At 40.5% G+C, this 15,230-nt stretch overlaps 3 protein-coding genes across 3 annotated transcripts; 1 reads left to right on the top strand and 2 right to left on the bottom strand.

The window, feature by feature from the left end:
* Window positions 1–940: 940 nt before the first annotated feature.
* On the bottom strand, window positions 941–5,516 carry LOC128529442 (peroxiredoxin-6-like). Its single transcript, XM_053502948.1, has 5 exons — window positions 5,345–5,516; window positions 2,733–2,889; window positions 1,814–1,960; window positions 1,492–1,638; window positions 941–1,294 (listed from the first exon to the last, which is right to left on the bottom strand). Exons 1-5 carry the CDS (start codon window positions 5,434–5,436, stop codon window positions 1,166–1,168), a joined length of 672 nt encoding a protein of 223 aa, XP_053358923.1. The 5' UTR covers window positions 5,437–5,516; the 3' UTR covers window positions 941–1,165.
* Window positions 5,517–6,898: 1,382 nt separating this feature from the next.
* LOC128529435 (polyisoprenoid diphosphate/phosphate phosphohydrolase PLPP6-like) lies at window positions 6,899–12,540 on the top strand. The gene is made up of 2 exons (XM_053502934.1): window positions 6,899–7,375; window positions 10,968–12,540. The coding sequence occupies exons 1-2, from the start codon at window positions 6,982–6,984 to the stop codon at window positions 11,339–11,341; spliced, it is 768 nt and encodes a 255-aa protein (XP_053358909.1). The 5' UTR covers window positions 6,899–6,981; the 3' UTR covers window positions 11,342–12,540.
* An 823-nt stretch (window positions 12,541–13,363) lies between these two features.
* On the bottom strand, window positions 13,364–15,230 carry LOC128529331 (myocilin-like). The gene is made up of 2 exons (XM_053502765.1): window positions 14,721–15,230; window positions 13,364–14,413 (listed from the first exon to the last, which is right to left on the bottom strand). The coding sequence occupies exons 1-2, from the start codon at window positions 15,139–15,141 to the stop codon at window positions 13,614–13,616; spliced, it is 1,221 nt and encodes a 406-aa protein (XP_053358740.1). The 5' UTR covers window positions 15,142–15,230; the 3' UTR covers window positions 13,364–13,613.

Genomic DNA, 15,230 nt, shown 5'->3' with positions numbered 1-15,230 from the left:
TAACAAGCCTGCGAGATAAAAGTAGTAGTGCTTTGCTTTGCAAGCACCACTAATAATAATGTTTGATTTATAACTGAGAGTAAACTATTAAAAAAAAAGATCAAAGTTTGCAAACACTTTGGATTTATTTTTTTACATTTTAGTACAGTAGTGGATTTTTCCGAAACTATGAAACAACACATATGACATCAGGAAATTAAATAACAACAATAACAGTCAGTTGTTATTTTAAGACATGAAGGTCAGCTGTTCTGAAACAGTTCTTGCAAGAACAGTATTGTGTCAAGTGCATTTGCAAAACCCATCAAGCACCATGATGAAACTGGTCTCTCATGAAGATTTTCCCAGAAAAGCAAGAACAAAACGTACCTCTGCTGCAAAGGAGAGGTTCATTTAGAGTTACCAGCCTCAATATCAAGTTGTAGCACATTATACAAAAATAAAATTTCTTTGGCTCCATCTTAAGCTTAGGGTATCCAAACTTTTGCACTCCTTTTTCAAAATGGTTCCTGCTAGGCGCAGTTACAGTAAAAATCGAAATGATTGTCATCAATCATGAACAAATGCTTTGTGTTGTTTATTTAAAAATAACCAGGGACCGTCTGATACGATACTATCACAGTACCTAGGTGCCGTTTCAATTTGCATTGCGATTCTGTAAATATTCCAAATAAATTTGTTTTTTGTTACAATTCTAAATAAACTGAATATATAGCAAATAATAGCTAATAATTAATAGTAGCAAAAATGTAGCTCCTCCCACATAGGAAGCTGTGCTGCCTGCTGAGGTGTGAATAGTTTAGAGTGCTCCACCTGTAGGCTTTTAGAGGAACAGAAACATTTTACCACTCCAAATGCAAACATTTAAGAAATATATATATATTATATTGAAGTCGATGTGGCTGATACATGAATTGTTACATGAAAGAATCGTAATGCATAATAAATTTTCCCCCATCTTTATTTAATTGTAGTATTGTTACTGTACTGGTACTGCATTGTTTAATTCATTATGGTCATCATCATCATCATAACTTAGTTCATAACTCATTGTGTTTTACATTTGTTTTTTCATCTACTTCTATTAGGGCTCTCAGACTCTTCATGTTCTTTTGTCCTTTGAAAGGTGGATTGGACTTGTCTGAGGTTCGTCCTGTTCCACGGATCACGGTTGTGGTGTGTAGCGCAGATACTTCTTCCCAGATGGAAGTTCTTTAGTGTACACTCCGGCAGAAAACAGGGTCTTAGCTTCTTCCTCGGGGATGCTAGCTGGAACCATGACCCGATCCCCAGGCTATTGGAATAATGTATGAAAAGATCTCATCAATTTTGTCCCATCATAGATGCAACAGAATTCAACAGCACCATCTTGTAATCTTCGTTAAAATGCTTCATCCTGAGCTACTGAATACTTTATCCTGTTACTGACTACACCATGTAAGTAAAAAACAAACTATGATTCACTAGAGGTTCTTAGGTTATTACTCTTACCTTCCAGTCTACAGGCGTAGCCACCCGATGATTCGCTGTTAACTGCAAGGAATCAATCACTCGGAGAATCTCGTCAAAGTTGCGCCCCGTAGTGGCCGGGTAGAGGACGGAGAGCTTTAACTTCTTATCAGGACCGATCACAAACACCTTAAACAACAAGAGCAAGGTTAGAAGCTCATTTCACAGGATTCTGGGATATAATATATTTACTTATTCACACAAATCTAATTTTCTAATCTCACAAAGGAGGCACCTAGTTATCATTTTATTCTTACCAACCTTAAATTTTACTGAATGGTAGAGCAGGTCTGGTTATACTTACGCATCGGGCAGTGAGAGGCATACCGGTTTGGTCTTTCTCATCTGGGTCCAGCATACCCAGCTCCACAGCCAGCTCGCGCTTACCGTCTGCTATCATGGGAAACGGGAACCTTAAGACGGTCTCGTCATTATTGTAGGCCAGGATGTCCTAAAAACATCAGTGGTGAGCTTAAGTCAATAGTGTATGCAGAAAATAGAACAATGCAAATGCTAGTGAGTATCATGGCCTGGGTTTTTTATCAGTGGAACTTCCTTGTAAAATGTAAACATGTAATGAACTGTAGTTTAAGCTTCTAATTGGTCAGAAGTTATTGACTTGTTTTATGGAACAATTTTCTTTCAGCTCCCGTCAAAGGGTCACCACAGCACAGAGGTTCCACACACAACTTGGCAAAGGATGCCCTTTCTGACGCAAACCACAGTGGTTGGGTAGCATGGGGTGTGGCAACCCACTGACAGCGGGGCTCAAACCTGGATCCTCAAATCAACAATCTCGAGCATTGATCACCTGAGCCACCACTCCCACAACATACATGGATGGATGGATGGATGGATGGATGGATGGATGGATGGATGGATGGATGGATGGATGGATGGATGGATGGATGGATGGATGGATGGATGGATGGATGGATGGATGGATGGATGGATGGATGGATGGATGGATGGATGGATGGATGGATGGATGGATGGATGGATGGATGGATGGATGGATGGATGGATGGATGGATGGATGGATGGATGGATGGATGGATGGATGGATGGATGGCAAACTTTAGACACTAATAACATTAATGGTCTCCTCTGTAATATTACATTTAACATTTAGTCATAAAAAGTCAATTTATGCATTTACAGTTATATGATAGATTATTCACTGCTAAGAGCTGCACAGGAGTTGAGGAGGTGTAGATCTCTACCTTGATCCATCCGTGGTGATCCTCAACACTATCGATGGACAGACCAATCATCCTTACATTGCGCTTAGCAAACTGTGGACTCAGCGCGGCCGCTCGTCCAAGCTCTGTGGTGCAGACCGGAGTGTAGTCCCGCGGGTGCGAGAACAGGATACCCCAGCTATTAAGGGAAAGATTAGCAAGAGCTTAATAGACTTACTTTTGTTCTTTGTTCAAACTTCAATTTCATTAGGCAAGAACAAGGCAGAATTGGGTTTTAGTTAACAGAATGATGATTGACTGGGAAACAAGAAAGGCTGAGCTGAGATATTTAGGACAATAAATGTTTTTATTTATAAAAGTCGCATTAAGTTTTGATTAGAGCACACAATGTGGTGTGTGAAAATGATTCCTCATGTTCCAAAAGCAACTCTTTCTCAATCTGAGTATTGGAGTTTCTTCCTCTGCTATCCAGGAAGAAAACCTCCATAGATGTGATAACCTGGTCATTCAGTACATTTAAGTCGTCAGCTGACTTCATTTTATTGCCACATAACGTTACTGAGTCTAGACCTGATACGTCCAGAAATAAGCTTTTATAATACATGCACATTGACATTTCACGTTTGTTAGATGTTCAAGTTAGATGTATATTTAAATAAGTCAGTGTTTTTTTACAGAGAGTTTACTCATCTGTCCTGCAGGACCTGTCCAAGAGGAGTCTTTCGGCTTCCGTGATCCATGTAATATTGTAACCAATTATATATACAGTATATATATATATATATATATACACATTTTTTTTATATACAGGTATATTTGTCAGAGATCCCTGCTTATCACCAAACAAATAGGTTTGCTGATTTCATTTGACATTTAAGTAATGAAAACTGTCGTTTTGTCGTTTTATGCTGTCATGACAACATGCAAATAATCTCAGAATTTTCCTTGATGGACTGATAAGGCACCTACCTTGTGCCTGGGGTGATGCCATCATTTCCACCTTTAGTGTGTATATTTTGTATGTTATGAAGCTGTAAAGCTACATCACTTATCCTTAAGTTATTTTCTTATCGGTATGCAGGTACATAGTAAAGGTACATGTTGTGATTGCGATAGTAAAATCATGCTACGGTTATAAACAAGTTAGTTTTCATCCCTATCAGTGATTAAAAAAAAAGCATTTGAACCATGCCACAGATCATATAAAGCCATGTGGTCAGGTGTTTAATTTAACGGCTTTGCTGTAAGAAGAAAAGCATCGACAGCAGCACTGTCTGGATTTCCTCCTTGACACCGCGACCTACATTAGTACAAGCCACTTTAAAGTGTAGGTCACAGAGCAGTTGCGTTATCTATCGCACACCTAGCATTCTAGCTAATCAGTGTAATGAACTGAAGCCTATCTGTCCTTTTCATTAAAATAACTGTTACCAGTATATCATTGTAAAACATGATAAAACATTTTCCAGGAGACATTGATTAAATGTGTGTACAGGTTGGGTGAAAAGTAACTATGCATCAAAAAATCCATATCTCTAATACAAATTTAATTAAACAAATTAAAGTACATGTACTTTATTACAAGCAAATCTTTAAATTTCAACATAGGCACCGGTTGCGTCAGCCCGTTTCCCTAAATGGCTGGGGATGAAATGCACATGTCCTCTGAAAGAATTTGGCTTGGGATATCACTGAGAACCTCCTGAACCTGTGCCTCTAAGTCCCTTGATGTGTCCTCCAGCATTTTCCAGGGTGTTGGCTGCGACGACGTGGACCTCATGAATGACCTCCAGGAAGTCCAGATCTTGCTCTATGTGACTTCTTTTTCCTGTGGGGCTACACAAAGGTCAAGATGTACAGGACAAATTTTTGGGCACTGGAGGACTTGAAGGCATGGATTCAGGAGGGTTCTCATGAATTTAAAAAAAAAAAGGATAGAAAAAAGTTTTAAAGCCAAATTTCTTTAGAAGACGACAATGTGCATTCCATCCCTGACTGTTTGAGGAAACTGGTTGACGCCACCTGTGTGCCTATGTTGAAATTTAAAGATTTGCTTACAATTTCCCATGGAATAAAGCACAAATGTTAAAAATACTGTTTTTTTTTTTAATGTTTAAAACTTCTTATTTGAAACTGACCTGAGAGATCTGATAACTAACACGTGATCACATGAAGCAGAGCATCAGTGGCATAAACATCCTTTATAATGAAAAACATACATTTTAATCCGTTGCAAGGGGTTTTAAGGAAATGCATCCAGAGAAGGCACTAAAATCCTTTACGATTTGTTTCAATAAATTTGTATTATAAATATGGACTTTATTACCAATTTTCAATGCCTAGTCATTTTTTCACCCACCCTGTAGTTATGCTATGAATAAAGAGGAACAGTCAGTAGGTACTGCATGTAGTGTAGTGTAGTATTAGATCTTCAAGTTTGTTTATATATACACACACACACACACCACACAACCACAACCACACACACACACACACACACACACACACACACATACATATATGCATAACATCTGCACTTAAGAACAGCATTTAATCGACTAATCGAGTTCAAAGACGCACGTGAGTGTTCTAAGTCCTATGAGTCGCGCGCTTGTCGGTGATCCGGTACTCACGAGTCTCCCAGGTAGTCGTGGAGTCTGATTTTGCCGATAGTGGTGTCGGCTTCAAAGTCTGGAAAGATCTCTCCGAGTAGAGGAGCCGGCATGCTGCTGCTGCTGCTTCTGCTGAGGAGGACGAGAACGAGGAGAATGAGGATGATGATGATTGCGACGAGGAAGGAATGCAGAGCGCGCGCCACGCGCACGCCTCCTTGTGCCGCGTCATGATATTTACTGTACGCGCGCGCCGTGACCCTCTATCTCTATACCTCTGCTCATCCACTCACTCACACTGACACAGCCTCATACACACGGCCATGAAAACACGGTCTTGATTTTAAAGTAAATATATTTATAATGTTATACGGAAAAATACAGAAAATGTGTGCGCGCGCGCGTGCATGCGCGTGTAAGGTGAAAGTGTAACGTGGAAGTGACCAATCTCACTTCCTATAATAGATGTCCAGTTTCTACCTTTAAATGATTTTATTTTTCCCTCCAAAATGGCCATTTTTTTAGCTTTATACTTTTTCACCTCAACTAATAATTTAAAATGCAAGCTATTCATCCTTCTCTATGAGTGTTGAGACTGAACTTAGTGTATAAGCATCTAGAATCAAATGATCTGTAAAAAAAATAAATGTTGCTTAAATTAAAGAATTCCGTGTAAAAACACACACGTTACGCGGCCATAAAACTATATTAAAAAAACTATAATATAATTGTTGCTTTTTGTAATTCGGCCAATAATTATTGCTAATACGTCATTCCAGAGGGACCTCAGTGCTTTGCATGAATGATGAATTTGATATAAAAAAGTTTAAAAGGCAAAAAAAACAAAAACAAAAAAAAACTGTAACCAGGTCAAATTCATGCTGTATAGCCTATATATTTTTGCATTTTAGAATAATATACTTTTTTCATGTTTATGTCTTTTTATGTGCAATCCAAACTGCTTAAGTTTTACCCTAATAATAATAATAATAATAATAATAAATAAGTTACTGACACCTCATAATAGGGTATGGAAGCAAATGTGTTTTTTTTTATCTGATAAAAATATAAATGTGTATGCATATTTACAAAAAAAAAAAAAAAAAACGAAGCATAGATCAGGAGATTAGAAGCATTAAGTATTTTGAAAAATTGTGTTATATGATCCGATCTGAAAATTCACTTTTCACCTACACCTTTTAGCACCAATGCCATGTTTTGTATCACAATTCTGTTGAATTCTGTGACATGATTGCACTATAAGAGCAGTGCACTGTTTTTTTTTTTTTTTTTTTTTTTACAGTATAATACCAGACATTACTATGTGCGAAATGAGATATCTAACTTTATCTGATGTGACAATGCTAAAAAATACATTCTCTTTGATGTTGTGGGTGAATTGAGTTGTGGTGGCTCAGTGGTTAAAGCACTGAAGCTTGCGTGTGAGTGTGTGTGTGTGGTGTGTGTGAGCTCTGTGCACTGCGCTACAGTTGGTTATAGTGCATGCTCAAAAACATTTCTCTGATGAAAGAGAGAGAGAGAGAGAGAGAGAGAGAGAGCACGCACAGTAGATTATAAATAACCCAGGTGAGTTAAAAAAGAAACCCGTGCCAGTCTATGGTACAGTAGGTGACGAGGCTCTGGGCTTCAGTCTCGCCATGCCGTCTCCTAGAGCGCGCAGGAGCAGCCTCGTGAGTAACGGAAGGCTCGAGCTGCCGGCCACATCCTCATCCTCCTCTTCATCATCCACTCGGTCCCGAAGGCTCTCCAGCATCACCTGCGCTGCGTCCGTGCCGCCGCCGCCGCTCGCGCCCCGCCCGAGTCAGTCTGTTCCCGCCGTGGCGCTGCGCTCGCTGCAGGCTGTGGACGTGTGGCTCTCCCGGAGGATGGCGCTGTGCGCCGGCAAGGAGGCGCCTCTGGGCGGCATGAGGCCGCTGGTGAAGCTGCTGGAGCTGACGGGACACGCGGCGCCCTGGATCTCCATCACCTTTTACCTCCTGATCTGCAGTGAAACCGCCGAGGAGCAGGAGGTCATGATCAACCTGTTCCTGGGTAACACACACACACACACACACACACACACACACACACACACACACACATTGATTATTATTATTATTAATAATAATAATAATAATAATAATAATAATAATATAACACTTAAGGATAGGGTAAAACATTTTAGACATTAAAACATATAAATCCTCAAGACTTTATATCATGATGACATTAGCCACAAATCTAAAATCTATTGAATATCAGTTTAATTAAGTAATCATCACTACAAAGGAAGAGTAATGTTGCATTCGCACAGACAGATGTTAAACTGTTTCTATCCATCATGGAAAGTACAAGCTTAAAGTGTTTTATCCCCATGACCGTTCACTAACAGTACTGCCAAAGCAAAGAAATAATAATAAAAAAGGATAGAAAGAAAACACTGAAAAGTCAAATAAATATCAAACCTTCATAGACATTTATTAAAGTAGGCAGGTGCATTTGATTTCAGTTATACAATGTATGATGGCTTTGATGGCAAAATGCAGTTAAAGCTATTACCATTACTGTCGCCCTGTGCCTCCAAGGTTGGGGGTTCGATTCCCACCTAAGGTCTGTGTACGTGGAGTTTGCATGTTCTCCCTGTGGGTTTCCTTCAGGTCCACTAATTTTCTCACAAGACATGCTGATTAGGCTGATGAGTCCGTTTTTAAGACGTTTTAAACTTCCACATGTTTAGTAAAACACAAAAGTGAGTGAAGGCATTACAATAGCAATAAACACAAAATACCATTCTTTCACGTGAACCATGAAAACTTGAAGGACTTTTGGAGAATGCTGAAGCCAAGACAAATGAGGTAGAGTTTTAGCGTTATTTACATTTTACAAACCTTAGAGAGTCAAACCAGCTTCTTTTGCAAGAACTCATTTGTTCCAAAATTGTATTTATCTCATTTTTGTTAACTTGACATCTTTATGAACTTGTATATCAGCATTCACCCCTTGTTACTAGGGATATACACTGATCAGACATAACATTAACAACAAACAAGGATAACATGTTAAGGAACAAGGGCATACCCCCTCAGACCAAAGGTCAGTTTGTCTGGTCCAATCCCCAATGTCTGATCCAAGTCAATGCAGCACAAACCACTGAAAAAAGTAAACACTGGGCATGATAGAAGGGCACCAGAACATCCAGTGCCTTACAGCCTGCCACGCATGCGCCTCAGCAGGCAAAGAGCCCAAGGCCACCGACCATGAGTCCAAACTCCCCAGATCCCAATCCATTTGAGCATTAATGGGATGTACCACTCAAACAAGTCTGATCCTCCTCTTAACCCACAGCACCATAAGGATCTCCTGCCAATGTCTTGGTGTGAGACACCACAGCACACTCCAGAGGTCTTGTGGAGTCATGCACATAAGGCGCCCAGGTGGCATAAGGGGAACCAACACAATATTGGGCATAATGTTTTGCATTGTAATGTAATGGCAGATCGGTGTACTGTATAACATACACAAAGCATATTAGCATTGTGTTTATGCTTGCCATCTCTGAAGAGATGATAGTTATGGCAAAACGTGCATGGTGTACCAAATATTACAGCCAAATATTGCAGTTATTTATATGCACTTTGGCAAAGATACAAGTGTCAAAGGTCAGGAAAGTGATAGTTTGCATCAAAGTGACAGATCAAAAATAACACCGGTTGTCTTATAAACTGTAATTAAATATAACTTATAATGTAAATAAATTTATATTTCACCTGTAAATGAGAATAAAGTGTATATTTTAGGAAGATTTACAGATTATACCTAAACGTTTTGAGTAAAGAATGAACCATTACATGAAATGTGTAACTCGTTTGAACCCCCCAACCCCTACACCAGCTAATCAACATGGATTTGCTATTAAAATATCTTCTGCTTATGAAAGGCTTTATCTCTTTTCCATGGAACCATTCCACAATGCCTTTGGCCAGTTAGCATTTCATTTACATGGGCATGCTTGGCTTGCGTCCAGGTTCCTTTTTTTATCCCGTTCTATTAGTGTCCAGTCCAAGGCAGCTGTAGGGGCACAGAACAATGAACATGCTGGTGGAAAAAATGTCTCCTCTGTCACCCTGCAAATACAGCAGTGCATTCTGGAAAAAGCTCATAACCTCGGTCGGTAGGACAGAAAGGGTTCGTCTCTTATCTCAGAACGGTGATTAGTTTGTCATTTCTAAAAGAACATTTAAAGATTGGATGTTAAACCCTACTATGCATGGTCCATCACAAGCTTTTTACAACTCAGGACTATGGATGTGCAATACTTACTGGCATGGCTGACCAATGATAATATAAGATGTCATTGAATGTCTGCTGTTGCAGGTCGCCTTCACAGTGGTGTTGTGTGGTGCAGTCAGCACAACCTTCTTTGTTTTCCATTTACAGAACCAGGACTGGGTGAAAACACTGGATGATTTTCATCCCACATGCAGAATGTATAGATATCAGACTATAATGTAATATATTGATGCAACATATTCTCCAATCATGCCCTGAATGCAGTGGAGCAAAGATACACATATTGGCAAAAGTATTCGCTCGCCTGCCTTCACATGCATATGAACTTGGGGATCACCCAATTCTTAATCCATAGAGTTTAGCGTGATGTTGGCCTTGTCCCCTTTGCAGCTGTAACGGCTTTAATTCTTCTGTAAAGGCTTTCCACAGGATTTGTGAGGTCAGACAATGTGGAAGGCCTGGCTCGCAGTCTCTGCTCTACTGGAATTCATCCCAGGGGCTGAAGTCAGGACTTTGTGCAGGCCAGTCAAGTTCCTCCACACCCAACTTGCTCATGCTTGTCTTTACCTTGCTTTGTGCACTGGTTTCCAGTCATGTTGGAACTGGAGAGCGGTTGATATTCATATCTTCAAATACTTCCAGTGAAAGGAACTCCTAATGCTGCAGCATACCAAAACATTTTGGACAATTTCATGCTCCCAATTTCATGGGAACAGTTTGAGGATGTTCCCTTCCAGTTCCAACGTGACTGCGCACCAGTGCACAAAGTCCATAAAGACATGGATGAGCGAGTTTAGTGTGGAAGAACTTGACTTCTCGTCCAGTGTCAGTGTCTGACCGAACAAATGTGCTTCTGGACGAAATGTCAAAAATTGACATAAACACACTCCTAAACCTTCCCAGAGGAGTTGAAGCTGTTATAGCTGCAGAGGGGGCGGGGCCAACATCATATTAAACTCTATGGATTAAGAATAGGATGGTACACAAGTTTTAAAGGCAGGCAAACGAATACTTTTGGCAAAGGTAATCAGAATTACTGACTATTGATTGAGGGATGAATTAGCATGAACGTTGAACCCTTTTCAGCTGTTCCGTTCGAGCAGGTGTGGTGATCTGGACAGAATAAAGGACTAAACAGCCGCTGCATCACTCTCTTTAGATACAGATACATTTGAGAAGATAGTTGTAAAGCAAAGTGAACATAACGCAAAGAGAGCAGATCGCATGGTTATTCTAAACATAAATGCATCAGTCATTCATGGTGGATTTCTCCCTTTGAAGGATTAATACTTGAACCTTTGATCTTGAATACTTGTTCTTTTATTACATCTCTTCCTCTTTCTTCTCCCTCTAGCGCTCCTGTTAGACCAAGCCCTGGTTAGAATAGTGAAGCATGCAGTAAGTTATCATCACTCAGAGTGGTTTGCTACGATGCTGCATCCTCATTCCTTCCCATCGGGCCACACTACGAGGGTTGCCATGTGCGCGCGTTTCCTGCACGCTCGCCTGCTCTCCGACTGCCCCATGCGGTTCGTGGTGCTCTTCTGGATGGGGCTGCTGGCTCTGACGCAGGTGCTGCTCGGTCAGCACAATGTGAGCGGCGTTGTCCTGGCCCTGGTCATGGGCTCGTGTCAGTACAGAGTGGTGGACACGTACTGGCTGTCTGTCAGGAGACTGAAGGACGTCTTGATAGCTACACTGGGGAAACATATAACTCAGAGAGGATGAGACGTTTCATACACCAGTAATTACTGCACTGGTGAGAAGATGACACACGACGCGTGGGATGAAATGGTGTTATTAATGAACAAAACTGAACAAAAAACCTTTATACTGTATGAGGATGTGATCAAACTATTTACCATGGAAAAACACACACAAGCTTTCGCTCTAATGCAAAACTCAGTCTTGCTTATACGGTATATACAGTGTGCATGCTGTCAGTATTTTTTTTTTGGTTTGTTTGGAATATAATGTACTGTATTTGCCATCTTGGCAAACGTGCACAAATGAAACTAATAGCTTGTCTAGATTTTCTAGTGTGTGTGTGTGTGTGTTTAGAAATACCAATCATTCTTTGAGGCTCCGAGCACATTGCCAGTGCAAGTGATTTACTGTATATTTAGCCACACCCACAAAGCTCAAAATGTCACCTAATGTCATCTAAGAGGTGAAAATAGTGCCTCATGAAGTGTATTGATATTTTCGAGTAACACCGCTCAGCCACTCTTAAGTGAAAATACATCCGACTCTTAGGGTTATTATAGGTCATAGTGTACAAGGGCCCAATGAAAGTGTGTCCGTATTCTGCGTGTTCTCCATGTCACACTGTGCAAATCTGTAAATTGTTTAAATTATTAATCAGCGTAATCCGTAAATAAACGAGTTTACGGTCAAATTTGCATATACAATCACAGCATGATGAATTCAACCAAACTCTTTGTATTATACACTACCATAAGTCACAAGTTTGGACACACCTCATAATGGCTTTTCTGATGTTTATTTCTTTCTACGCTGTTAAACAATGCATCCAAAATATAGAATAATCTTATATTTGATATTGAGATGTATGTTTGATACTTCTGCTCTGTAAATCCTTCATAACGGCTCTAATCTGAGGTGCTGGTTGTTAATTGGTGATTTCTGAGGCTGGTGACTCTAAATGAACGTCTCCTCTGCAGCAGAGGTCAGTTTTGGTCTTGTTTTCCTGGGAAGGTCTTCATGAGAGACAGTTTCATCATGGTGCTTGATGGGTTTTGCAAACGCACTCGACACAATACTGTTCTTTTGTTCCAGACCGTTCCAGATCAGCTGACTTCTGTTCTGTCTGGCTGTTGTTGTTGTTGTTGTTAATTACCTAATTCTATACGTGTTATTTCATAGTATTGAAAAAAAAAATCCAGTATTGTTCTAGAACCTCGAAAATAAACCCAAACTTGTGTGCAAACTTATACAGTCTTCTGTATAACCTCTGTAATAAACACTGCTCATTGTCAGTCTGCCCTGAGTTTATTTCTCTTCTCAATAATGAATCTAAGAAAACACATGTTCAATATTTTCATGTTCCTGAAAAGGAATTGCACAAGGCACAGCCTATAGTTAATATAAGACAATGTTTTCAGTAAGGGAAAGCCTTTTTATTTCTTTACCTGGACCGCCTGGCAACCTCCTCACTCCTCAGCTCTTCCATCCAAGGACATAAAAAACGGATTCAGACAAATGAGACGAATAACCAGCTGTAGAACCTTCATAACAAATCTGCTGATCAAATGTGTCAGTAATTAAATTCAATTATCTTTAATGATCATAAACGATTCTTAGTGCATATGCATAAATGTTGTTTTATCCGAGAAAGATTATTTGCATCATCTTTTCAGTTTTAAAGCAGGAGTTGTTAATTGATTTTCATGCAAAGACTTATGTTTATTTCTTTTAAGATGATTTAATATTTTTATTTTTTATTTTTATTTTATTTTATTTTTTTTTTGGCTCGGCACAACATATTTGTTTCTCTGACTTTAGAAATAGTAATAATAACAACAACATCAACAACAATAATAATAATAATAATAATAATAATAATAATAATAATAATAATGCATTTTTATATAGGCGCCTTCCTAGTCACCCAGGATCACCATCCAATTTAAACAAGAGATAAATTAATTATATCAAGTAGTCTTTATTCACAGGATATTTTTTAACATAGAAAAAAAAAGACACATTGTTGTACAAAAGACACACTGCTTCCTTATAATGAAGGGAAGATTGATTTCTATCTCATACACTAAAGGATCCAAATAGAATAATCAAGAAGGCATAAATAAATGTAAGCACTCTATTCTATCACTCTACCTGCATTTCATCACTTAACCAGAAGATGGCAGTAAGTTACAAATTGTTGCAAGTGTAGCCTATTTTTCCCTGCTGAATTACAAAGGGATCAGGTGTTATAACCATTACACTCACTGCCTCTTGTGTCTAAAATCACAGTTTGTCATTGTGAGCTGCTGGCTGCAGTGAGTTTCACATCATAGGTGACCATGTGGAAGTTGTCCCAGGAGTACAGCTTCCTTCTCGCCGCATTGTAGTCTATCATGCTGTTGTAGCCATAACGATTGTGGAATCTTATATCCACCGCTTTGCTCTGGCCACTAGCCGTGTCGAAGCTAAAGTTGATGGTGGTCCTGTTGGCTCTGTAGCTGGCCACTGTGTACAGCCTGCCGCACACCATGAAGGCGTTCGCCACTTTGTTCTTCTGGATGCTGGTTTCCCAGCTCCTGGTCACTTCCAGGTTCTCAGGATCCAGCTGAGAAACGACGATGGCTCCGCGAGCCTTTTCCGTGCTGTAGATGGCCCACAGTCCGTTCTCATCCACAGCCAAGTCGATGTCCGTGTAGCCTCCCCAGGAGTAAGGGTACTGGCCATGGAAGCCGGCGTGTGGCAGCTCTCTACGGACCATGATCTTCTCAGCAGTGAGGTCATAACGCAGCAGCATGGGGCTCTGTTTGCGCTGGTAGAAAAGTGAACCCTGGTACACGGTGGCCCCGGTACTCTCCATTGACTCTGGTAGAAGCAGGACCTTCATGGGGTAGCCACGAGCGAACTGCTCCAGGTTTTCGTAGGCATACAGCTCTCGTACATCGCTGCTCACGGTGTCAATGCGCCACACCGTGTCTGGTCCGTACGGAGCTCCTGGAGACTCGGGGTCCTGGAACCATATCCCGTATTTCCCCGTTATGCTGTCCGTCTTTTGATGCGTCTCAGGCTTACTGACAGAAACAAGTTCCCCACAGCCTTTTAAACACAGAATAAATAAAAAGATTTCAACTATTTGGTTCAGTGCACTTGGTACTAATCTACAGATTTGAAGCCATGTTTTTGATTGCATTTTATTGAACAGGTGTATAAAGCTCAAGCTGTCAGATCAGCATTGTCCTGGACATTCTTCTGAACTTTGGGAGAAGCTGGAAGCTCATATGGACATCGACCAACCATCATTCCTCAAATAATGTAGATACTGACTAACACAAAACAAACACTATCTTTATAGAACTATCTTGGCAGGTTTTTAATAGAAAATTCATAATAATTCACTACTTACCACTGGCTCTATTAACGCCAAATCCGTCCTCGCTGTCAGGGACCAGTGGACAGGGTTCCTTTCTAAGCATCTCCTTCTCCACTGTGAGCTCCTCCACTCGTCCCTGCAGCTCCTTCACCTTCCTGATCAGCAGATCTTTATCCTGAAGAAGCTGCCGCATCTCCTCTGTCTCCGCTGGAGTCCTGATTGTCTCCGTTCCTGACTCGGCTCCCAGCAGACTGCTCAATGCTGTCTCAAGCAGCGTGATACGAGCGTTCAGATTTTCGGCTTCTGTTGTGCCAGGACAGCTGGACTCCACCGGGTTGTCCACGGTGAAGGTGTACTGGCAGCGACCATCACTGGACCTGGGGAACGAGGCTTGGTCCTGACCCTGGACATCCAGAACGAAGAAGAACACAAACACCTCAAACCTCATCCACATGGTTAGGTGCAAAGAGACAGGTTTCTCTTTATTTTTTAAAAGTGTCACAAATCAGAGTTTTCTTCCTGCTTAACCACTTGTTAGCTGTC

This window comes from Clarias gariepinus, chromosome 1 (genome assembly GCF_024256425.1).
Source record: "Clarias gariepinus isolate MV-2021 ecotype Netherlands chromosome 1, CGAR_prim_01v2, whole genome shotgun sequence".
Taxonomy (NCBI): domain Eukaryota; kingdom Metazoa; phylum Chordata; class Actinopteri; order Siluriformes; family Clariidae; genus Clarias; species Clarias gariepinus.
Note: the sequence above shows the minus strand (reverse complement) of the source record. Positions and strands in the feature narration are given on the sequence as shown.

Bases quoted from the DNA above. Each gene is read 5' to 3' on its own strand.
- LOC128529442 (XM_053502948.1), bottom strand. From the start codon at position 5,436: ATGCCGGCTCCTCTACTCGGAGAGATCTTTCCAGACTTTGAAGCCGAC. The intron at 1,639-1,813 runs GTAAGTATAACC...TTGTTGTTTAAG, and splicing joins TGCCTCTCACTGCCCGATGC to GTGTTTGTGATCGGTCCTGA. The intron at 1,295-1,491 runs GTAAGAGTAATA...TTATTCCAATAG, and splicing joins CTACGCCTGTAGACTGGAAG to CCTGGGGATCGGGTCATGGT.
- LOC128529435 (XM_053502934.1), top strand. From the start codon at position 6,982: ATGCCGTCTCCTAGAGCGCGCAGGAGCAGCCTCGTGAGTAACGGAAGG. The intron at 7,376-10,967 runs GTAACACACACA...TTCTCCCTCTAG, and splicing joins CATGATCAACCTGTTCCTGG to CGCTCCTGTTAGACCAAGCC.
- LOC128529331 (XM_053502765.1), bottom strand. From the start codon at position 15,141: ATGTGGATGAGGTTTGAGGTGTTTGTGTTCTTCTTCGTTCTGGATGTC. The intron at 14,414-14,720 runs GTAAGTAGTGAA...TGTGTTTAAAAG, and splicing joins TGGCGTTAATAGAGCCAGTG to GCTGTGGGGAACTTGTTTCT.